General features: G+C 38.2%; 1 protein-coding gene across 1 annotated transcript; it reads left to right on the top strand.

The window, feature by feature from the left end:
- The first annotated feature begins 16,549 nt into the window (after positions 1 to 16,549).
- On the top strand, positions 16,550 to 26,076 carry LOC137039430 (uncharacterized). The gene is made up of 7 exons (XM_067414740.1): positions 16,550 to 16,698; positions 17,842 to 18,171; positions 20,601 to 20,921; positions 22,030 to 22,161; positions 23,046 to 23,360; positions 24,782 to 25,072; positions 25,368 to 26,076. Exons 1-7 carry the CDS (start codon positions 16,659 to 16,661, stop codon positions 25,427 to 25,429), a joined length of 1,491 nt encoding a protein of 496 aa, XP_067270841.1. The 5' UTR covers positions 16,550 to 16,658; the 3' UTR covers positions 25,430 to 26,076.
- The last annotated feature ends 820 nt before the right edge of the window (positions 26,077 to 26,896 follow it).

Below are 26,896 nucleotides of genomic sequence, written 5' to 3'. Positions count from 1 at the left end.
TCGTGAAAGATAAAGATAGAAATGCTCACAGGGAGAAAAAAAGCTTGCAAAAAGTATATACAATCCACCTAATCCTGGCCAAATCACAGAGATGTCGATTCGCACGGGACTAATGTTATCACAGGACCTCGGTGTTCGGCGAAATATGGTAAGTAGGCTAATTTGCGGGGGAATTTTTACTTTACAAATTACAGACATGGCCGATTCGCACGGGATTAAGATCACAGACATTCTCTGCAATTATTACAAATCACCAGAGGTCCCCAGATAATACGAATCCCGTGCGAATGGGGCTGATATTAAACTTGTGCCGGAGAGGGTGTAACAATACATCGACATAGATGCATCAATCTAATGTCTAACAATACGATGCCAAGCGTTACAAATAATCCATGTAGATATTTGTGTAAGAGGCAAGTGGCACATTTGTTTTAATACTTTCCACATTTGCACACAATGTCATGTATTAACACCAATGCGTTCATTCTCGTTTAAATTACCTTTCAAAGCTTGTGAAAGACGGTCAGACATGGCTTCACGAAAATGTATCATTTTCTCCTGTTTAAAACCTTGCAAAAGCAGCGTGCACTCATCTCAAACAGCACAAATAGGCCACTGAATTGAGTCTTATTTTATTATTTTTTTTGTGCATCAGTAGATAAAGGTATAGTTTTGCATAAAAGGAGAATATAGCGCTATGAATCGTTCTTCAGTGAAATTTAAAACTTAAAAGAAAATGCTCAATAAACTGCGTCTGCGAAGTGAGAGTCTTGTTTATTTGATGGTGATTTCACATTTCTTGTTCGTATAAAGGCTAAATACAAATAAAAGGTGAACATTAATTTATTTGTACTGTTTTTATTTCTAAAATATTATATAGTTTTATAGGAGGAGGTTTCATAGACTTGGCAAATTAATTTGTCAGAAGTTTGTAGGTACAGAAATCCTTTGTGGCAGTTCTTGGTAGTTTTTCTAAAGCTTTTATATAGTTCATATCGATATCGAAATTATATCGTATCGACCAAAATTAAGAAATATATCGTGATATAAATTTTGGCCATATCGTCCAGCCCTACTCTGTACGATTACCTCCATGATGCCTTATTTCAGGTCAAGCTAAATATTCATGACACTGTTATAAAATAATTTGACAGAGTATTGACACTTAATGACATGTTAATGACAAATTCAACTTGTACCACTGTAGTTTAGGTCAAGAAATATATTCATGACAATGTTATGAAATAATTTGACACGGTATTGACACTTAATGACATGTTAATGACAAATTCAACTTGTACCACTGTAGTTTAGGTCAGGTAATATATTCATGACAATGTTATGAAATAATTTGACACAGTATTGACACTTAACGACATGTTAATGACAAATTCAACTTGTACCACTGTAGTTTAGGTCAGGAAATATATTCATGACAATGTTATGAAATAATTTGACACAGTATTGACACTTAATGACATGTTAATGACAAACTCAACTTGTACCACTGTAGTTTAGGTCAAGAAATATATTCATGACAATGTTATAAAATAATTTGAGTATTGACACTTAATGACATGTAAATGACAAATTAAATTTATAAAAAAATCATGACATGATAGCCTAATGACAGCCAACGTCAAAACCAACCACATGACAGTTTAATAATAATAATAATAATAATAGATTTTAGATTTTAGATTTTCATTCCGAAGAATCTCAAAGTGCAACAAAGGGAAAAAATAACAATACATGAATAACAAGTAAAAATTACATCTCAACATCATGCCGGATGCTGATGACGCTAGCCTGGTGCAAACTTCAGCCACCATGCAGTTCAAGCCCGAGGGAGACCACCAGTGAGCAGCCGACACCCAGAAGAGAGAGCAGCCGCAGCGAGCAACATCAAATGTCCTTCACACCAAAACCAACCACAAATTCAAACAAAAACAGAAGAGAAGCGGTGAAAAAACGGCAAATAATGTCCTCTCAGTGGCTGCCAGCAATCAGCAACAGTCCCAATTGAAGCTCTGACTGTTAGACTAGTCACAAAAATAAGAAAATAAAATCTAAATTTAATAGTAAAGTTAACATGATTTGTGGGTGGAGAAGCGGCGAACAGACAACTCCAGCGTCCTCTCCCCCACGTTGCCTAGCAACTAATGTAATGTAAACCCAAAAAGCTAAGTAGTTTCTTAAATTTGATAATTAATCTGCTATGTCATTTCATGTCTGTTTATGACAGGTTATGTTGTCTTGGTAATGTCAAGTTGTCATGACAAAGACATCTCCGAAATGTCATCATTGCATAAAAAATGACATAATTAAGCGAATGACACTTAATGACAGTTGTTATAAACATGCATAAAAACTCCTTCATATTCATGACACGTGTCATGTCATGATTATGAAGGTGTCATGTCAGTCTTATGCACACCCCTTCAAGTAAAGTGTTACCCAATAAGGTCCTCACTCCTTAAGCCCTAAATAGCTGAGTTCCTGTTCGTCGGAGCTAATGACTGTAAATTAGAAAGTTGTTCGGCTCAAAGAGAACAATATATATAGAGTTTAGTGACTGAAGATAAAACTAACCCCCCCACTTTTGACAAAAGATTGCATTACTTTTATCAAAAGATGGCGCTACTGAGCTCCTCCACCATGCCCGTTTTTAAGTCTTTGCCCATATCTACTGGACAGCATGTCTGATGTGTGTGTCGAGTTTCATGTAATTTGAAGCATTTTAAGAGTCTCAAAAGCAGCGAAAAAGAATGTTATAGTTTGATGTGTTGCTGTGGCAACAGTATATACAATATCAGGAAGTGCTTACCAGCTTTATATCTGCTTTGTTTTGACATTATACTGATGAAGATTGAAGTAAATCGGGTAAAAATAAGATGGTGATTTCAAAGCATTTTGAAAGTGACACTTCCTGCTGCCAGTTGGTGGCGCTATAACTTTGACTCACAAAAGTCATATCCATGTGATCGGCCTCTTACAACGAACACACAGCTGAAGTTTAATCAAAATGAATTAATGAATGCAGAAGTTATAACACACTTCCTGTTTCCCTTTTCTCGCCATAAATTTGTCTCTTCGCCAAGGCCAAACCGTTTGAGATATCAAAAAGTTGCTCGCAATTTATCATCCTCAGTGTCTTGCCTTCATGCTGACCGAGTTTGGTGCTGATCAGGTGAATCGTCTAGGAGGAGTATCGCAAATTCCACAGCATGCGTTTTCCGAACAACCCATAATAGCTCACTTCCTGTTGGGCTGACACATAACTTAGAGCACGAAAGTTGTTCGGCCCGATGAGCTCTATATGTGTACCGAGTCATATATGTACGTGCAAGTGTGTTTGATTTATAGACCATGTTTTCAGACCCCACTTTAGGGGGCGCTGTCGAGCCCCCCTGCCACGCCCGGGTACCAGCTTTGGTCCGGCCCTGATGGCCGCAGATTCCAATGTGTGTGCAAAGTTTCAAGAGTTTTCGAGCATGATAAGGGCCCTGAAAGTGCCCGAATAGTCGAAAAAGCTAAATTGTCCTTAGAAGAACAATAGGGCTCTGCGCCCTTTCAGGGCTTGGGCCCTAATTAAATAAATAAAAAGTAGCTTAGATGTAGTAAACTACTTTTTTCAAGTTGCTGTAGCTTAACTTGCTACATTTCCCAGGGGGGTAGCTTCAGTGTAGTGAAGCTTAATTTAATGTAGAGTAACTGGTAGCTCACTACATTTTCCAAGTAGCTTGCCCAACACTGGTCATAACAGGAGAATTCAAGATCAGCTCGTCTGGGCTCTCATTTTCTCAAAGGCTGAGAAAGACAGCCTGAACTCGTTTTATACTGATCAAAATTTCAAGCGACTTGGGGACAACATTCAGGCTAGGGGAACTCATTTTAATGTCTCATTTTAAACAAAAAAATTGCTACAATTGTCCAACTATCACGTGCGGTGCCAGGAGCATCTGAGCGGGTCATATAACTTCAAAATGAGTTCTAAATTCATTATTTATTATTCTTGATTTTTATTCATGTAATTCTTGCTGCGTGACTTTGACGTGTTGTGTCGGCATGCGTGTCAAACACTGGAGCGGCGCGGAATTGCCATGGAAACGGTGCAGCCACACAACTGACAAGCCGCAAAACTCCCTCTGTCGTTGTTGTTTTCACTACTTTCAGGTGAGTTGTCTTTTAAAGTTACACAAATAATACTCACAACTGTTACTGACATTTTCCTAACATTTCTTATGTGTCATTGACACGCTTCTGTTGAATATTTACTTTATAGAAATGTAGAGTCTTCGGAAAAAAATCTGTTAGCACATCAACCGTTTTCTAAACAGTAACGTTAAGTTAACGAGGCTAACGTTAACTCTATAAATGTAATCTCTTGTTTGGGCTTTGAATCACATATTTATGTGTAAATGAGAGGTTTTGATAGTGTAACAACCGGATATAATGGAGGCAGAGAACACTACACCAGGATGGCAGTTTGCAATCAATTACTTTATTATTAGTTAAAACACAACACTTTATAAAACACGTTACCCCCCTTATGGGTGCAGTCGTCAGCAGGGAAGTCACTCGGGGGTTCCCCTTGTCGATTGCATCACAGTAGGCTTAAATTATTCTCTCCGGTTCAGCATCCTTCACAGTCTGGATGCGGGTCAGATCATTTAACAGTTCATTCTGTGTCTTTAAAGAGCTCTCCTATCCAGCGCTTGAACCCCTAACTCTCTAATACATTTGCCCCCCACTAAGTGACTATCTTCACCGCCGGAGACACTATTTGTCCCGAGCGGCCGTCTAGCGGTCCCCACAAATGAGAGCTCCTCGCACACGCAATTCACACCGTCTCTCCCGAGCGTCCCTCACCCATTCCATAAATAATCAGGGTTCACCCGCATCACCTGTGCACATTAATTTAATTACGAGTAGCTTATACGTTAACCATAGCCACTCCCACAACCTACTACACTATCCCCCTCCCAGACAAAAGAGACTCGTCCTCGAGTCAAACAGATAACTCATAATCCCTCAACCTAGCTGGTAACTTTCTGGCCCGTACCAACCGTCCCTCAATCAGTCCATTTTGTGCCTCACGGGCTACAGACTCCGTAGCGCCATCCCCAGCGAGATCAGCAGCCATATCCAGCCTAGGGACAGATAGAAAAATAGGGGCAGAAGGCGGCACACCATCCCATAAAGTATTACCCAGCCACGCAGGATCGAAAGATAGCGTAGAATCAGGAGGCAGCACAGAGTCAGGGGTGAACGCAGGATCCAACAACAGGGTAGAATCAGGAGGCAATGCAGCGTCAGGAGTTAGCGCAGAACCCGACGACAGGGTAGAATCAGAAGGCGGTGCAGAATCAGGAGTCAGCGCAGAGTCAGGGGTAAACGCAGGATCCAACAACAGGCTCGAATCAGTCTGCTTTTCAGGTATCCCTACGAAGGAATTAGAGACATATGGCTTAAGACGATTGAAGTGCACAACTCGTTCAGATCCTTTCTCTCGCGGGGCTATTCGATACAAAACACCCGTGACTCGCTCCATAACAACAAAGGGCCCCACAAAATGCCTTGTAATTTCGGACATAGCCCCCGCTTATGGCCATATTGTTTACCCACACCAATTCTCCTTCTGTATAAAATTGATGAGAAACCTTTAAATCAAAACATTGTTTCTGCCGTCCTGATGCTTTGTGTATCCTTTGTGTAATTGGTGTATCCTCACAGCTTCTGCTACAGTAGACAGACTTTCAGCTACTTTCACCACATAATCATTTACGGAATCGAAACGTTCTATCTCTCCCACTCCCAGGACAACGTCAACAGGCAGAACTATTTCTCGTCCAAAAAGAACCCTATACAGTGAAAACTTTGTAGTAGCATGCGTACTGCTCCTATAGGCCATCATAACATAGGGCAGGAGTATGTACCAATTCATTTGGTTACTATCTATGAACAGCGACAGCATAGAAAGCAAGGTCCAATTAATACGTTCAATCATGCCATGCGATTGCGGATGGTATGCTGTGGTTCTCGTTTTATGCATCTGCAATAGATGACATAATTCCGTCATTAATGTTGACTCAAAATTACGACCTTGATCGGAATGAATACTGCGTGGGACCCCAAATCTACACACCCACTCCTGCACAAAATCCTTAGCTATAGATACTGCCTCTTGATTTGGGAGTGCAAACGCTTCTGTCCATTTCGAAAAGTAATCCCCAATAACCAGGATATACTTATTCTTCCCCTCAGACATAGGCAGAGGCCCCAAAATATCTACCGCTACCCGTTCAAAAGGCCGAGAAACATAAGAAAGCTGTAAGGGGGCACAGACATTTAGACCTGAGGACTTACGATAAGCACACTCGGTACAGTCTCTGCACCATTTCTTTACATCCCCAAACCACCCAGGCCAATAAAACCAATCTTTTGCCTGTAGTTTTTGCACCCCTAGATGGGCACCTGTTGCCGAATTATGCAACATTTGCAATACATCTGGGACCATTACCTTTGGAAGGATCACTTGAATTTTTGACGCCGCATCAGTATTCAAGGGTGGTTTAAGCACCAACCGCCCTCACTCAAGCGCCAATTGACTCCACACAGGCAAAAATCCTTTCACCTCCGTTCTAGTCTGTGCCTCTGCAAGCCCCTCCTCCCCCCGCAAACACAACTGAACCACCAGCCGTAAAACGTCAACCGTCTTCTGTGCCCCTACCAACTCATCCTCAACCTTGACTTCCTCAGAAGGAGCCAATCTCCGCACAGCACAGACAGATGCGCTACCATCCAAACGCGGATCTAAAACGTCGCTTAACATCAAACGATGGTAATCGTGAAAGCGCATCCGCATTAACATGCTTTCTCCCAGGCCGATGCATAATTGTATATTGGAAATTAGGCCAACTGTTCAACCCATCTAGCCAGCTGCCCCTGAAAGTTATGAAGCCAATTTTAAAGAGCTGTGGTCCGTACGCAATACAAACTCTTTCCCGAGCAAATAATGTTTGAAGTATTTAGTAAATACAACCAAACTAAGTAACTCTTTTTTTTGTAGTGGCATACTTGCGTTCCTGTTTCATTAAAGCTCGGCTCGCATACGCCACAACCCGCTCCAAGCCATCCACCTCATGTGATAAAACTGCACCAATCCCCACATCACTTGCATCAGTGTCCAGAATGAATGCCTTATGTGGGTCTGGGTATGCAAGAACTGGGGTGGTCACAAGAGCTGTTTTAAGCTGTAAAAACGCCTGTTGACACTCATCGTCCCACTTAAATTTTCGACCCTTCTCCGTAAGGTGGTGTAATGGTCGCGCAATTTCATTAAACCCCTTAATAAAACGTCGATAATATGATTCCAACCCCACAAAACTTCGTACCTCAGATTGATTTACCGGTACGGGCCACTGCCTCACCGCATCAATTTTAGCTGGATCTGCTCGTACTCCATCTCCTGATATAACGTGTCCTAAATAATTAACTTGAGTGGCAAACAATGCGCATTTCGGCGGCTTAACCTTTAGATTATTAGCGTGGCGTAATTTACAGAGGACCTCCTCAAGCCGTTGTAGATGTTCCCCAAATGTCCTGCCAAAGACAATAATATCATCTAAGTACACAAGGCAAGTTGTCCACTGCAAATCCGCCAACACCAAATCCATAAGGGGCTGGAACGTACTTGGTGCGTTACATAATCCGAAACTTAAAACATTAAATTCGAATAGCCCCTGTCGTGTTATAAATGCATTCTTATGTCTATCTTGAGGGTCCACCTCGACCTGCCAATAGCCACTGGCCAGGTCAAGAGTGGAAAACCATCAGGCATGAGCAAGGCTATCCAACGCATCATCGATACGCGGTAAGGGATACGCGTCTTTCTGGGTCAAATCGTTCAACCGCCTATAATCGACACAAAAACGAAGTGTCCCATCTTTCTTCCGTACAGGGACCACAGGCGCTCCCCACGGACTACATGATGGCTGAATAATTCCATTTACCTGCATATCCTTAATATGGTCAGCCACTTCAGCTTGTAAATGGAGAGGAACACGACGCGGAGATAATTTAATGGGTTTAGCATCCCCCGTCTCAATCTGATGCGTTATTACTTGCGTTCTCCCTAAATCTGCATCATTTATGCTAAAAACCGACATGTTCTTGCACAATAATTCACGCACCGCGCGCTTTTCAGCATTGCCAAACCCCTTTTCGTGCAGATTTAGCCGCTCTATAAGCAAGTCAACGGAGAGCGCATTACCCATAGACACACAACCTCCCTCTACCACAGCATCACAAAATAACGTACCAACTTTCATTCCCCGTTTTAAAATATGGGTATCATCAGTGACATTAATTACACGAACGGGCAACAAACCTTGCTCCACCCAACATACCACCCTTGCAACTAAAAGGTCACAATGGTTACCAAGGGAGGCCGACGGCTCTAGCATGCCCTGCAAACTGTCAAACGCACAGTCCACCGCCCCCGTAATCAAAACCTCGCTACGGGGTGGAACAGATGTATCAGCGTGCACAATCACATCGCAGGACTGCATATCATTATTAGTTGTACACAGGAGGGGAACTTGCTTTCCTATCAAACGACAGCTCTTTTGATCCAGATTAATAACGGTGCTAAATTTTAACAAAAAGTCAGCGCCAAGCAGAATCTCGAGGCTCCAACTCCGCCACAAGAAACTCTGCGATGACAGCAAGAGAATCAAATTGGCAAACAGTTTGCCAACGCCCCAAAATCGGCACCCTTCCCCCGTTAGCCACACTCATCGAGTTAACATTAACAAGGAGCGCGAAAAAACATGTTAACATATAATAAAATGTTCTGTGATTTCAGAAGAGACAAAATAACCTCTCTACAACAGAGGTGAATTCACTTAATTCTAAGCTAAAAAAAATAAAAAAAGAATTAATTCATAAATAATAATAATAATAATTATATAATAATTAAATTTTTAATTCAAAGCTTAAGCTCCCAAGTTTCCAACATTTCTGAAGGAAGCTGCTGAAAGAGAAGTAGAAAACACAGGTGAACTGAAAAAGGTGATTGATTAACCTTGTAAATTTTTAACAATATTTAACCTATTCTTCCTCTTTTCTACATTTAACCTTTGCTGTAGCTTCTTTCCTTTTAATAAACCTGTATAATTTATATATTTGCATTCACCTAGATCACTGGTATAACTTAAACAAGCTAGTGTAGGTTAAGACCTAATTCTGACCTGACAGAACAAGGCTACTTAGTTGCAATTATCAATATTGTATTCTAAGGGTTAATCAGGAGTTGAGGTAAATACCAGATCTCACCACAACCTGTGTACCACATCCTGAATATGTGTGTGGGTGAAGGGTAAACCAAGCAATTGACGCAAGTAATGCAACAGTGTGTGAAAGGAAGAAGCAAGCAGAAGACGGAGAAAAACACCTGACATCTTAAAGAAAAACACATCAATTAAAGGAGAGGGTGAGCCTTAAAGGGATAGTTCACCCAAAAATGAACATTACCCCATGATTTGCACCATCAAGCAAGCCTTGTTATATGCCATTCTTCTTTCAGACAAATACAATCAGAGTTATATTTAAAAATGCCCTGACTCTTCCAAGCATTATAATGGCAGTGAATGGGAAATTCAGCTTTAACGTCCATAAAAGTGCGTCTATCCATTATAAAATGAATCCTTCTGAAAGCGAAGCCGTGCGTTTGTGAGAGAAAAATATCCATTTTTAAAACTTAATAAACTAAAATATCTAGTTTCCGACAGACGGATGTACGCATTGTTTTACAGTGAAAGAGTAACCCCTGACCTGACACATGCATATCGACGAATGCGGAAGCGCAGAGGATAGAGCAAAATTAGGATAGATCATTTTTAGAGAAATGACAGAGGATGTCGATTTAAGAGAGAACAGAAATGTGTTACTCCTACAGACAGTTACACGCTATTTACTTCCTGGTGCTAAAATATTATAAAGGTTTGCCTTATTTTTTATCAATGTATTAATTCAAATCTTTTCACATATAATATGGGGGGGGGGGTAAATGTGTATATATACATACTGTTACTATTGTATGTCTTTTGTAGTGTGCTGTGTTTTATTGTTAAGCAGTTATTTTTAATGGCATGTGTTTTTGTATACTAACCCTTGATCGAAGTCTCTCTAATATCCCACAACTATTAACTTTCTCTGTGATGTTAGATCTAAAATATGAATGATAATCACCAAAAGAGCTGTTACTCCAATAAAACATTTTTAAAATAGCAACTGTGTTTTTGTACTGTAAAGTTTTATGAAGACCATGTGAAAATTGTGGTCCATGTTTTTTAAGCAATTTCCTTTTGAACATTTTGTTTTGTGAAAATTAGGCAAAAATCAAATTTAAAGAAGTTCAACTGAAAACGTGTGCAAACACTCACACAAAGTTTTTCAAGTCATCATACGAAGGGTTGTTAAAAAAAGTTAATAGTAGTTTGATTATACCCATTTGCTATTGTCACATCTTTTTTTCATTTTCTGAATTTCTGAATTTTCTGACTCTCTCATAATTAAAGTTTTGTTGACTGAATCAGACTTCGGCAGCATTTCAGTCAAACAAGATCTAAAGAAGAAGGTATGGTGATATTGTATGAGAATTTCAATGCACATAATCTAACATGGGGAAGCTCAAACAGAAAAAAAACCTCATGGGACATATCTCTCTGCTCTAATTTATCCTAAAGCTGTTCCCTTTCAAAAGCTTCACTCAATGCTGCATAAGCTTATACATACAAGTGTCTTATTATGACCGGCTGTGAAATGGACCTGGAGGTTTTATAGCCTCGGTCGGTGACGTCATCATCGCACCTGCTGCCGATCGAGGCTATAAATAGATGAGCATGATTAAAGGTATGATGAGATCAGGTTTCACTTCGCCTCACAAACTGAGCTGCTAGTTTTTTAGGTGAATTCAGTGAATCGCATATCCACACAACTGCGATTAGAACTATATTGTTTTGTGATGTTATAAATGTGGAAGGGAGAAAACTAAAGAACAGGAAAGGTGCAGAGCCTCAATGTATGTTTTGCATTATATCAGGACATATCTGGAACTCATCGTTCTGCTCATTTCATACTGTTGGTCTGATGTTACTCCAGGGGTCTGACGGTGATATCCAGTCTCTTCTGTTCTGATCATCTCACTTCTTGTAGATCTGATGTCATAAACCAGCACGGCAACAGTAGCCACGCCCACAAGAGCAGAGACGACCAATCGGATCACAGCTTCAGTAAAACTGCAACAGTGGATGTAGTCTGAGAAAAAGAAGAAAAATGTGGGGTTATGTGATTCTTTCTACATGATCTTTTTCTCATTGAGTACTAATGTTTTCTAAAGCAACAGCAACACAGCTCTCACGTGATTCACTTCTCTGTCGATAGTTTGGGGTCTCTCCATTCCTGTAAATACACACACATAAAAAGCAAGCAAATACGCCTTACCTGCATATTCATAAACCATAAATCCCAGGGAATGTATGAGCTGATCAAATGTATACCCTGAATGCAATGTAAGTTGCTTTGAATAAAAGCATCTACTAAAATTAAACTAGTAGCCTATTATTAATAAAGCAGTCTATGATGTCATATATTAGAATGATGGTCATTATATCTTTACGATCTATGTGAGAGACATCTGAAAACACTAAGAACAGATATACAACAAATATAATAAAATGTGGATGTAAGGAATTTTGAAACGAAAATGTATTCAGAGAATATCAAAGAAATAATTTGAATGAAGAATGGTGGGTGCAAATTATGGCATAATAGTCTACTCACCATTGACAGTAACATTGAAACTTTCGTATTTGGTCTCTCCACGGTTGTTACTTTATAAAGTCCAGAGTCTGTGGTTCTGGTGTTTGTGATGGTCAGAGATCCAGTCTGATGATCCAGCGTCAGTCTGTCTCTGAATCTCTCATCATACATAGAGCCGGTTTGCATGAGTCTGCTGACTTCAATTATTCTGGAGCTTCTGAATGTCCACTGTATCAGCACATATTTCTGTACTCCAGTAACATCAGGGTTTAGAGTGACAGAATCTCCCTCCATCACTGACACTGACTTTACTGCATCTGTCACATCTAGAGAACAAACTGAAATATGTTTAATTACAGACTAAAGCCTATAACTAAATTAGAATTCACAGTGCATGCATCTAACCGCGTGCTGCTGTTCTGTCATCTGCTGCTTAATGGATTCTGATTGGCTGAATGTTTCTCTGTGCCATTTCTGTTCAGATGAAGTAAATAAATAACACTGATTATCTCTTAATCACAGCACATGTTAGTGAGAATGTAATGATAAAAATTAAACTTTCATATATTTTAGATTCATTGCACACCAACTGAAATATTTCAGGTCTATTATTGTTTAAATACTGATGATTTTGGCATACAGCTGATGTACAACATCTAAAAAAAATTAGCATATTTCATCCGACCAATAAAAGAAAAGTGTTTTTAATACAAAAAAAATCAGCCTTCAAATAATTATGTTCAGTTATGCACTCAATAGTTGGTCGTGAATCCTTTTGCAGAAATGACTGCTTCAATGCGGCGTGGCATGGAGGCGATCAGCCTGTGGCACTGCTGAGGTGTTATGGAGGCCCAGGATGCTTCGATAGCGGCCTTAAGCTCTTCCAGAGTGTTGGGTCTTGAGTCTCTCAACTTTCTCTTCACAATATCCCACAGATTCTCTATGGGGTTCAGGTCAGGAGAGTTAGCAGGTCAATTGAGCACAGTAATACCATGGTCAGTAAACAATTTACCAGTGGTTTTGGCACTGTGAGCATGTGCCAGGTCGTGCTGAAAAACCAAATCTTCATCTCCATAAAGCTTTTCAGCAGATGGAAGCATGAAGTGCTGCAAAATCTCCTGATAGCTAGCTGCATTGACCCTGCCATTGATAAAACACAGTGGACCAACACCAGCAGTTGCACTGTAAAAAAATATTTAGAAAAAAAGTTACCTGGTTGCCTTAAAATTTTGAGTTCATTGAAATTAAAATTGAGTTAATACAATGACATTTTTTTGAGGTTCAACAACCTTTATTAAAATATTATTAAAATATTTTGCAAGCATATTGAGTAATTGTGTGTGTTTTATTTCTGATGATGCAGTGAAACATGCCAAATTGTGCTATTTTCATGATTTATCACATTTTTTATGTGGTTCAGATACAATAATATTTTGAGTTTCTATTTATTAAACAAATGTCCTTCATTGTATCAACTCAAAATATTAATTTCAATAAACTCAAAATAAGGCAACCAGGTTACTTATTTAAGTTAAACCAACAAAAACCACCATTTTTTATTTTATTTTTACAGTGTGACATGGCACCCCAGACCATCACTGACTGTGGGTACTTGACACTGGACTTCAGGCATTTTGGCATTCTCCCCAGTCTTCCTCCAGACTCTGGCACCTTGATTTCCGAATGACATGCAAAATTTGCTTTCATCCGAAAAAAGTACTTTGGACCACTGAGCAACAGTCCAGTGCTGCTTCTCTGTAGCCCAAAAGTGTCTTGACCTGGGGAATGCGGCACCTGTAGCCCATTTCCTGCACACGCCTGTGCACGGTGGCTCTGGATGTTTCTACTCCAGACTCAGTCCACTGCTTCCGCAGGTCCCCCAAGGTCTGGAATCGGTCCTTCTCCACAATCTTCCTCAGGGTCCGGTCACCTCTTCTCGTTGTGCAGCGTTTTTTTGCCACACTTTTTCCTTCCCACAGACTTCCCACTGAGGTGCCTTGATACAGCACTCTGGGAACAGCCTATTCGTTCAGAAATTTCTTTCTGTGTCTTACCCTCTCGCTTGAGGGTGTCAATGATGGCCTTCTGGACAGCAGTCAGGTCGTCAGTCTTACCCATGATTGCGGTTTTGAGTAATGAACCAGGCTGGGAGTTTTTAAAAGCCTCAGGAATCTTTTGCAGGTGTTTAGAGTTAATTAGTTGATTCAGAAGATTAGGTTAATAGCTCGTTTAGAGAACCTTTTCATGATATGCTAATTATTTGAGATAGGAATTTTGGGTTTTCATGAGCTGTATGCCAAAATCATCAGTATTAAAACAATAAAATACCTGAAATATTTCAGTTGGTGTGCAATGAATCTAACATATATGAAAGTTTAATTTTTATCATTACATTATGGAAAATAATGAACTTTAATACAATATGCTATTTTTCGAGAAGGACCTATATTAGGCAGCAAGTGAACACTTTCAAGTTAATGTGTTAGAAACAGGAACAATGGGCAAGCGTAAAGATTTGAGCAAGTTTGACAAGAGCCAAATTATGATGCTAGATGACTGGGTCAGAGCATCTCCAAAACTGCAGCTCTTGTGGGGTGTTCCCGGTCTTCTGTGGTCAGGATCTATCAAAAGTGCTCCAAGGAAGGAACAGTGGTGAACCGGCCACTGGGTCATGGGCGGCCAAGGCTCATCAATCAAAGTGTGGTCCGATCAAACAGACGAGCTACTGTAGCTCAAATTGATCAAGAAGTTAATGCTGGATCTGATAGAAAAGTGTCAGAATACACAGTGCATCTCAGTTTGTTGTGTGTGGAGCTGCATAGCTGCAGACCAGTCATGGTGACCATGCTGACCCCTGTCCACCGCCGAAAGCGCCAACAGTGGTACGTGAGCATCAAAACTGGACCACGGAGCAATGGAAGAAGGTGGACAACAGCCCATAGTCAAGGGCCCACTGGTCTTTGGCCCCAATACATAATACATCATATGAACTATCAAATATGTTGTTGTTGATTTAATAATGAGAGCATTTTGCAGAACCCGTACACGGACAGTAGGTGTTTTGGGTGATTCTGAAATCATTTGTACCTCAAAGTGTCGCATGGACACATGCATTTCTTCTTTTCGAGTGTCGCGTGATGTTTCTTCACCACTCATGTTTGTGTAATGACAGAAGTGAAACATAAAACACTCATCTGTGGGTTGCTTTAATGGACTAATTTAACTTCCATGATAAATATGAAATTATATTAAGAAATGTTACTAAAACACCTTAAGATAAATGAATGCTGAAAACATAGCAAACATTGATTTGAATTTCTTTCTAAGTTGTGAATTTTACAACAACTTAGTTTTGGTAACCTATATTTCTAGTAGTATTATTTAACAAAATTACTCGCCAAAGTAATACATAAAATTGCTTTAGTAAAGATTTAAAAGTGATGAGAAACGGTTTTGAGAAAATTATATATAACTTACAACAATAAAACAATCCTTACTGATTTTAAACAGATAATAATAATAATAATAATAATAATAATAATAATAATAATAATAATAATAATAATAATAATAATAATAATAATAATAAAACATATTCATAACTTACCAACCAGACGACACAAACACAAAAAGAACAAAACAAAAGCGTTAACCATATTTCCTGGCCGTTTGCCAAACACTAAAACAGCGCTGTAGGCTATATGTCTGAAAATGCATGCAGTCAGTGGGCGTTCCCATTGTTGGTTGGCTAGCAACGTTTATGAGTTATATAAATATATGTCATGCCCTTTTTAGACATCGAGAAAGTTTAATTACGGCTAAAAAAATACATTTGGAGGGGGGAATATAACGGAATAAGTCCATAAAACGCTCAATATCAAACGTGAACTAATTAGCATGCTGTTCATTTAATTTGGATAAAGGGGCGATTTTTAATATGTTATAGTATTTTAAAATGGGATTTGGTTGAATGCATTTTGATTTTTGGACGATTTTGCCTTCAATTTTCTCCAAAACCATACATTAAAATTACTTTAATACATCAGGGTGACTGACAGTGAGCAAAAAAGGAAAGATTTATTTTTGTGTGTGAGTGTTTGAAAACAGGACACGTTGTAGTGCTTGTAACATTAATAATGTATGATAATTAACATGCATATTAACATGAATTAATATAATAAATAATCTATAATAATTAATATAGCCTACAACATATATAAAAACATACAAATAAAAAGTAATACAATTCAAATTCATGAATTACGTATAATATTTAATGTAGCTATACCATAGGCTATACAACCATTTAAATAATAAAGTAAAATTAATCATGTAGGCTATGATAATTAACATGAATATTAACATGAATTAATAGTACAAATAATGTAATTAATATATTATATAAATCATTAAAATCAAAATGATATAAAAAAAATCAACTGAAAAAATTACGTATTATAATGAATGTAGGCCTATAGCATATGCAAACATTAAAATAAAAATAAAAGTCATGTGTAATGGGGGAAAAAACATTAAATTGTATTATTTGTGTCCTCTTTTTTTTTTAATACCTTTATATGTTCTTGCCCTTTTCAGGGTTAAATGCAAAAGTATAAATGAAACGTCTTTATTCCAGAGTCTTTAAATCCATTTTGACCGCTTCCAGCACCCGTACCGTAAGAGCACGATTAGATGCGCAAAATCAAAAAAAGGTGCGGCCGGCTGCCGCTTGACCGTGTTAATTTCAGGCTGCCTTGACAGCAGCATTCAACACATCTACTTCAGATTCAACACATCTACTTCAGATTCAACACATCTTTAACGTGCAGAACATGTTTTTGCTCTTTCTATTTTTGTCGTTGTTCGTGGACGGTAAGTTATGGATTTCTGTCTTTCGGTTTCATTTTTAGACACCGGCATTAGCCTAACGATATAAATATACTGGAAATGACACCGAGGAAACGAACTCAGTCGTCTTCTAACGACGCAAATGTGGTAGTTCCATCACTTATAAATTTGGTAACATTAGACCATCACTAAATACTGTGGCAAATGTGGTAACGTTAGTTCCATCACTTAAAAATACTGTGGCAAATGTGGTAGTTCCATCATTTATAAATACTGTGGTAGTTCCATCACTTAAGTGGCAGATGTGGCTGTTTTGAAAATCGCATTTGAATCAGGCGCCGTCGAAATGAGGAAGTATTTAAATCTGCAAAGTAGCTCAAATATTCACATTCACGCGAACATCTCCAACAGGCTCCATATATTAATACGTTGTTACTACACAAATAACACCCCTTTTCAACCTAACAAAGACAAGCAACTACAACAACAATTTTCTTCAAAACAAGCTTTCCTACGCAGTGGAAAAAATCTCTATGCCCTGCAGGTGGAGGTGACCGCAGGGTTCGAAAACCGTTAGGCTATTACAAAAATAACTTAACTGTACACACTGCAGTGTCGACAGATTCAGTTCACACATCACTGGTGCCCTGCTGGTTAAACTACTACATATTCAGTAACTTCACTGTAACACATATAGTGTCACCAAATTTTAGTTCACACATCATTGCTGTCCTGCACTTATTTTGGGAAATGCATAATTTTAATAATTTTTTTATCATGAAAAATATTCAATAACTTTCACTATCATGAAAGAAATATTCAGTAACTACACTAACACAAAAAATTCAGTTCACACTGTTCTTATAGTGATACAACAACACTTATTTGGGAAAAATGTGTTTTTGCGGAGGAAAATAAAGCAGTTGTAGCTGCTTGTCTACGTTACTACGACTGAGGTGTTATGTTTAGTAACAGCGTTTATGGGATATTGATCTGGGAAATTTGAATCTGTGAATATGCAGTATTTGCTGTAATTCATATTCTTTCTGGGATTTGTTAATTTACAGGTTCTAACCAATTCTACCATACTCAGTAGTAGAGTTGGCTTTTTTATAATTGTATAATTTGGACGTCATTTAGTGGTGTCTGATCTGGTTTCTGCTCTAGATGTGTCTGGTGCAGAGACGGATGAAATGGAGGTTGTGATGGAGGGAGATTTCGTCAATCTACCAACTCAACTTGCTGAAATAAAAAACGATGACACGATACTGTGGATGTTTGGACCTAAAGACTCTGCCATATCTCAACTAACGAGAAAGGATGACTTTACCTCAGTTTTTTTCACCGATAATGAGAGATTCAGAGACAGATTACAGGTGGACCAAAAGACTGGATCTCTCACCATCAGGAACACCAGAATCAGACACTCTGGACAATATAAACTCAGCATCTCTAGACAAAAGACTACGATAAAGATATTTAATGTTACTGTCATTGGTGAGTATCTCAAGTCTTTTAAAGTCATTCTCTTATTTATAATAAATCATTCTCAGACACCACAAGGGACATCAACCATGTAGTGACGTAGTTTATTATTACACAGCTCTGTGAAATACTCGAGTCCATAAAAAGTGCATCTGTCCGTCAAATAACATGCTCCACACGGCTCTGGGGGGTTAATAAAGGCCTTTTGATGAAAATTTATGAGTTTGTGTAAGAAAAATATACATATTTCAAACTTTATAAATAAAAATTTTGGCCGATAGCCTTCTGTATTCAATTTATGGGGAAAATGTTGAAAGTGCCTCTGGCTGTCAGATGTAGCGTATGCATCTTGAATTGCGAGAAGGCACTTTCAACACTTTTTCCACTGAAGGCAATCACCTGGAACTTTAAGTTTAAATATGGACATTTTTCTTGCACAAATGCATCAATTCGCTTCAGAAGCCCTATATTAACCCCCCAGAGCCCTGTGGAGCTCGTTATTTGATGGACAGATGCATTTTTTATACTTCAAAAACAGCTACTGCAATAATAATGCTTGGATTAGCCAGGACTTTTTTTAAATATAACTGTGATATTATTTATCTGAAAGGAGAATGTCATATACACCTAGAATGACTTGAGGGTGAGTAAATCATTGTCTATTTTTCATTTTTGAGTAAACTATCAATATATTGATGATAGTATATGGCGTATATTCAACATATATGGTAAAAACAAATCTTTTCAGCAATAGTCTACAGTTTGAAACTGTTTTTCGCAGAAGCTTTGCGTAAGAGGTAATAAAATATTTAAAACTCAAGACGATATTTTGTGTCTAATTTACTTGAGAAAAGTAGCCATAAGCGGGATAAACCCCTTCAGAGTGAGTAAATATCCCCCTATTATGTGGCCGCACCACAACAAGACCCCTCCACTTAGCGTCAGGGTCCTGATCACTCTGTTGTAACAAAAAGTCATGTGACCATGTGACCAGTCAAGTCATGTGACCAGATCACTGCCTGTTTCATTTCGTCTGGGTCACAAAAACTGTCTTAGGTGTCACTTGCCCAGACTCGTTGGCATTGGGCCCCTAATTTATATGCGGCTTAAAGCTACCAACCCCCCCCCCCCCCCCCCCCCCCATTACATCAACATTGACTCATCTTTGATCCTCATTGTAAGAGACCACAGACGCTACACTGTCTAGGTTTATTCTGCAATAACAACTGGCTGGGTGTACATTATCCCTTACCTATCCTTTGCGCTGCTGCGTTTGTCAATACGTATACGTCAAGGGTAAGTGGTTACTCTTTTTGCCGGAAGTTAGTTATGTTATTCCATAAAGTTTTAAATATGGATATTTTTCTTTTAACAAACACGCCACTTCGCTTCAGAAGGACTGTATTAACCCCCCGTGTGGACCAGTTTTATGATGGATAGATGCACTTTTATGGACTTTGAAAAATTATCCAACAAGTCACTGTCATTATAGAACTTGGATTAGCCAGGATGTTTTTAATATAACTGATTTTATTCGTTTGAAAGAAGAATGTCATATGCACCTAGGATGACTTGAGGGTGAGTAAATCATGGGCTAATTTTATTTTTGGGTGAACTAAAATCTGCCTTCTATCGGCCTTTAACTACACACTACTAATCCTCAACCAAACCCTAATCACCTAACCCTATAGTAAGTACATGTATAATATTAACATGTTATATTAATATTACGCATTACTTAAATATATAATTACACTGTAACAATGATACCTTAAATGGTTTTCGTTAAAAAAATAAAATAACAACATATAGAGATGGATGGCTGATTTCAAAACACTGCTTCCTGAAGCTTCGGAGCAAGGGGTGTAACGATTCGTTTTAACAATGATTCGATTCGTGTCACAATTTGAGGTTGTCGATACGGTTTAAGGACGATATTGGTTCATTTAGAACGATATGATCCGAAACGATTCAGTGACTTGAAATCGATTTAGTAACTTAAATTTAGCCAAAAATTTTAATCAGTGTGACTGTTTAATTTCAGTCGAATCGAATCGTTGTTAAAACGAATCGTTACACCCCTATTCGGAGCATTATGAATCAGTGAATCAATCATTGTAACCCTTTAAAATAAAGTGTAACCCTTTATTGTAAGGTGATGCAGTTACATTGTACTTATTTAAATAAGTATTCATTTATTTTAACTACATCTATTGAACTTATTATAGAGTTATGGTTAGGGTTAAGTGTAGGGTTTAGTTACTTGTAATTAAGCACGATTTAATGTTCTTACTGTAAGTTCATGAATGTGTAACTATGTCATCTTAAAGTAAAGTGTTACCTACAACATTTGTTGAGTGGCCCACTCCCCTTTACTCTTAAATTAGAATTTAATCTCTGTTTAATCTCTTACTGAGAGACTATTCCGGCTTGTTTCCCAGGCATGGTTGGTGAGACGGATGGAGTGAAATCGGTGTCAGTGACGGAGGGAGAGTCTGTCACTCTACAGACTGATGTTGAAGTACAGAGAGATGTTTTGATCGTGTGGCGGTTTGGAGATAAAGGCATCCTCTTAGCTAAAATCGATGTGGAAACTAACGAGACCTCATTAAACGATGATGATGAGAGATTCAGAGAGCGACTGAAGCTGGATCAAACTGGATCTCTGACCATCAGGAACACCAAAACCGAACACAGTGGACTTTATGAAGTACAGATCAGAGGCCGCGAGAGCTCACAGCGATTCCTTCTTTCTGTCACTGGTGAGTAACTCTGAGGCTGTAATGAGCAAGTATTTCAATGTGATGATGACAAACGGTATAATCAGATACTTGGACGTTCGTGTTTGATTTACAAATTTAACAGAATTTTTAATGATGACAAATACCAGCTGATTTTTGATTCTTGAGAGAAAACCCCTTTAGAAGGAAGTGGAGCACACTTGTTTCTAGTGATATATATTGGCATCATATCTGTATTGGCCAATATATATATATTTTTTATTTTATCGTTATTGGCCCGATGAGAAAATTTGGCAGATATATGAAAGCTAATAAATCATGGATATGGATTATTTCCTTAAGCTGAGATACTTCGGATGCAACACTGTTCACCATGATGATTTTGAATTGCTTGAAATGTGATTGGAATCATTTCAGAAATGAAAATACAGTAAAGTGCAATGTGGGGGCTCAGCCAGAATATTTTAAACTGTGAAAGGGTTACACTTAGGGGTGTAACGATTCGTTTAACAACGATTAGATTCGTATAACGATTTGAGGTTGTCGATACGATTTAAGGACGATATTGGTTCATTTAAAACGATATGATCAGAAACGATTCAGTGACTTGAAATCGATTCAGTAACTTTTTAGCCAAAAATTTAAATCAGTGTGACTGTAAAATATAATAAGTCTTATAATTCACAGCAGCATTTGAAGTCGTTTCAGGTCATCTCATTGATTGTCATATTCATGTTGTGTGAACACACGACGGATTTGTCTGCAGAGACAGTGAGCAATACACAACATGAAATATGTCAGAAAATCATTATGGTAACTGTAAGAAATTAAGGCGCCGAATCGATCAGGCAGAACACGTTTTGCAGAGTTGTTTCAATTGGCAGTGAGTGTTTTGGGCGCTGTTTGTGTGCCTTGGGTTTTTGTAGGAGTACTCTGAGCAAAATGAGAAAAAACCCTCTGAAGAAACCTTCAAAGGTTTTCAAACCTGGTAAACACGTTCTGTCTCATCAGGGCCTTAGGGAGTTCTCGTAATAATATGATTTATACAGTGAAGTGATCAGCTTCACACTAAAGGAGATTCAAATTCAGATTGATACATTCACTCACACTACTGACAGTCTCTCTTCAGCTGTTCCAGATCCAGGTCTGTCTCCAGGGGCTGTAGCTGGGATAGTTATTGCTGTTCTGCTGGTGGCTGCAGTTTTAGCTGCTGTTGTGATTTATTATCGCCGCAAGATCTCAGAACTACAAAACCAAATGGGTAAGCATTACAACAAAGACAGCGAGACAAAAACAATGGGCTTTTTTATGCTACAGTAGATCACTATTTAAAGGTTGCTGCTTCATTGATCATGCTGCAATAAGTAATAAAGTATGATTATACAAAATAATGAGGAAAAAAACAGCTCCATAATTTCTAGTTCAATGTACATGAATATGTCAAGATCGGGTGGGCCTATTGCTGGTCTACAGTTATGAATTTGATCCCCATAGCTGCATTTTTTTTGTTGTCTGTCATTCAGATATTAAACCCCATTAATGCAGACAGTGTTGGTTGGACAGTGGAAGGTTACTTAGGAAATGTAATAGGTTACAGATTATAAGTTACCCCATTTAAAATTCACTAAGTAGTGTATCTATTTCAATTAGTTTATTAAAGTAATCTAACAGATCACATTTGATTTTGGCACAGAGAAAAAATATCGTTGGAATCACATTCAGAATGATTTCTTTCAGCGGATCAGTTGATAAAAACGTTGACAGTTTTTTAGCCAGTCGGAATCCATTTAAAGAGTTTGAGCTCTGAAAGCGACTGACAACAAAACTTAGAATAAACAACGTTATCGTCTGCTGGTGTAGACACTAATATAGTTATTGTTATAGTCGTTATTCTTGGCGCGAACGGGCCTTAAGAGTCACATGGTGCAGGCTTATTTCTCCGAGTCATAAAACCATACTAATTAGTTTCCTTAAAAATTATAGCAGTGTCTCACAAGGTTCAGCTGAGTTCTATTTAAAACATTACTTTAACAATATTATTCCTGCAAGTGCAGTTTCTGTATAAATGCAAAGCTTTTGTCCACCTGGACATTCACTCGATGTCATGAACACGTTTCTGATGTCCGTTTCTATGTGCTTTGACAGTCGAAGAGAAAAAGTCAGTGATAGAAGGAGATTCTGTCACTCTACAGACTAGTGATATTGAAAAGCATAAAGATGATCAGATACAGTGGTATTATGAAGAAGAAACCAATCTCATTGCTGAAATCAATAAGGAGACCAATAGGCCATCTACCCGTGATGGTGCTGATGGGAGATTCAGAAGCAAACTGCAGCTGGATGCTAAGACTGGATCTCTGACCATCACAGACATCAGGACCATTCACTCTGGACTCTATGAACTCAAGATCAGCAGCAGCAGAAGAACCAAATACAAGAGATTCACCGTTTCTGTGAATGGTGAGTATAAGTGTGTGAATGGTCGTGCACTGTGAGAACAATATACTGTATGAAATCGCTCAAAATGAAACCAAAGTTGAATTACTTGTAGATTTTAAACTCTTTTAATTTAGCACCATGCTACAATAAAAAAAAAAAAAATCTGATTTGAAGAATAAAGTCGTCATTTTATGAGAATAAAGTTGAGAGAATTCTTGAGAAATGAAGAGATTTAAAGGCAAAATATTGCATTAATTAGATTAGAGGTGTGACCTGGAATCATAGATAGTCAATTATAGTTTGTGGTTTAAAGTTAAAGCTTCTTTTTGCTATAAATCCATCATGCCATGGTTTAAACATGTAAATAATACAGCAATTGCACTTTATGATTTGTAATCCTCTCCTCTACTTCATTGCTTTTATTTTCCTCTCCTTTACAATACAAAATACTGTGATTTTAATCTCAAAACATTATGACTTTATTCTCATAAAAGTCATATGAGATTATTCTCTTAACAGATACTATACAAAACATTCATACAACTGCTTAAGCCAGTTTGACATGATTTTTTTACTCATTGAGTTTGGTTTAAGTAGTTACATTTTTTTATTACTGTAAAAACTGTTTTATTTAAGTGCAATAAAAGTTAGTTGAAATTAAGACATATTTACGCCATATTAAACCATCTGGAACTGCCAAACTGTTTGTTTTAGTGTGTTTGCAGAATATTTGCATTTTGGAGATAACAGCATACTTTTCCATAACATACATTTCATTAGTCACATACAGTGTAACCCTTTCACAATTTAAAATATTCTGGCTGAGCCCCCAGCGTGAGTGTTTCAAGGCGGCTGTTATTTAGAACATATCACATTATTGTTTCCATGGTGACGCACTATGCTTGTCACGTGACACACCGCAGGTCACAATAGTGCTGTATGACTGATGATATGCTTTTATTTAATTTTTCCTTTTTTTATAATAAAAAAAAAATCTATTCACAAATGCTGCAATCGGATCTGTCGGATTTACAACATGTGAATCCATCTACATCCCCCAAAATACATGAAAGTAAGTGGCAGATAAACCGCTTCCTAGGGGTTGAAAACACTGAATACATGTTGGATATGGCAAGAACTAGGAGTGTCTGTCTCTGGCTAACGCACAAAGGCACATTTGAGTTTAGGAGTTGGATCACGAGATGCACTAACCGCTCAAATCACACCGGTTTGATCATGTGCTCCAGTGACCAGCCAAAACTGATCACACCGGTGTGATCGTACGTGTTAGCTTTGTTTCAAGTGATATAACATGAAAATATATTTGTTCGGAACATGTCAGTCTATCTTAAGTGTCACCTAAATGTATCTGATTTGGAAACTGCAAACTAAATTAATTCACACTTTGTTTCCTGTCTTCTGTGGTTCTATGTGACATGAAGTGAAGACAGTGCCAGTGACGATGGGAGGTTCTGTCCGATTGGAGACTGATACTAAAATACAGAGTGATGATCTGATTCTGTGGACATTTGGAGCTGAAAAGAGTCTTGTTGCTAAAAATGCTACAAAGACAGATAAAACTGATGATAGATTCACAGACCGAGTGCAGCTGGACAAGACGACTGGATCACTGACCATCACAAACATCCAACCTACAGACTCTGGACATTATAAACTACAGATCATCAACAACAAACAGACCACACATAAGAGATTCAATGTGAAACTCACAGGTGAGTAGACAGACAGCCTAATCAACAACTTTTTTTTGTTTTAAATAAACAGTTATGGGAAAGTATAAATTCAAGTTAAAGCTCAAATGTCTTCCTGAAGTAATTTGAATGTTTAGCTTGTCTATGTCCCATTACATTTCATGGCGAGGGTGGGGTTTATGAGCTATACTGCATCCTGCCACCTGGGGGCGATCGAGGTGCATTGGCTTCACTTTTCAGGGCTTGTTGTGCAGCTGTACCATCCACCGTATGTAGATGTTTATGTAACAACACTGTCATTGTCTCTGTATTTCAGATTCCACTGGAAGCCAAGTGAATGAATATCAAGCAGTGGATGTAGAGACACATCTGTTGTAAGATGCTGCTGATGGAGAGGATAAGCAGGAGAAAACGAGTTCAGTTTGAGATAAGACACACCCAGCAGTGTCAATCACTATGACATCGTCAACATTAATGGTCATATTAATGGCCTTTGTGATGAGCACATGACTGACAGCAGGTCAAAGAACTAAAGACTGAAATCATGTTATGTTAAACTGAAATCACGCCTGTTTACGCAACACCTTTTTCAACTAAAAAGGGAAAATTAGACGCTCATTTACACGCCAAAAGCGTTTTAGGGGCCTAAAAATGCTAACTTTTGAAAACGGGGTTAAAAAGTGCAAGTTGACATCATGTTGATGTTTAGCCAACGCTGGAACGCGGCATGACAGAAGAGACCTGTCCATTTAAAGACATGTAGAAGGGACGAGTTCGGCCTTAACACCTGAGCTTTTCAAAGCATGCTTGTGATAATGATCATGAAGGTTTGCTTGTGTTTTCGTTAATGCATGATATCAAATGTTTTAATAATATGGAAAGGAAGGGGGGATAAATGGTCTAAAGAACTTATTTAATTTATTTTACCTATCTCTTTCATATTACTTCATCTCTGACTTTCTGTAGATACCTGTATATATATTTTCATTTTTGATATTTATTTACTTATTGCATTTTTTGTTAGTTCTGTGCTCTTGTCTTTTTAAGTTAATGATGAAATGTCTCCATCTCAAGGTTTGTAACATCTCCGGTTGTAAAGTGTAATTTTTTTAATGCCTTTGGTATAAATAACACTTCACGAGTTTGTGTGCCCATATAATCTTAGTGAAAGTGGTAAACAGATTTGGCTTGCTGTCTGCTATAGAGGGGCTCGGAGAGGATATTCTACCCGAGCTCCGATTGCCCCCCTATAACAGGCAAATTGAATGAATAAAATAATGAATGAATGAGTCATTTATATAGCGCTTTCATATGTACTACTGTACACCCAAAGCGCTTTACACTCATGTCAGGGATCTCTCCTCAACCACCACCAATGTGGTGTACAAAAGGAGGAGCAGGGGAGGAGGAGGGATGCTTCAGGAACCAAAAAGGGGAAGAGGTAAGCTGCTGGTTTTATACCTTGGTATTAATTGAAAGATTAGATGGGCGTACTCCTCCCGAAATTACGTTTATTAACTTCACTTGTTGAATTTGCACTGGCCAGATAAAATCAGAGAAAGATGCAACTGGTTTTTCAATAAACTTATTTTTACACTGCCTCCTGCTCTTCATTTGACTCTGTCTGATTGATTAAATAATGTATTATTGTATATTAAATTGAGCAAATATCACTGAGAGAATGGTTAAAACAGGATGTTTTCATATTCAGTCACAAGACTGAATCACAAGCTAAAGCAGTATCTTCTGCATTAAGATAGTCAACGGTAAATGTTATTGTTCACATCATCACTCTAAAAGCATCACAAAAAATAATAATTCAGTCACTATTAAAACATCTATTAT

Source organism: Pseudorasbora parva, chromosome 14 (genome assembly GCF_024679245.1).
Source record: "Pseudorasbora parva isolate DD20220531a chromosome 14, ASM2467924v1, whole genome shotgun sequence".
NCBI classification, from domain to species: Eukaryota; Metazoa; Chordata; class Actinopteri; order Cypriniformes; family Gobionidae; genus Pseudorasbora; species Pseudorasbora parva.
This window is presented reverse-complemented; position numbering and strand designations above follow the sequence as displayed.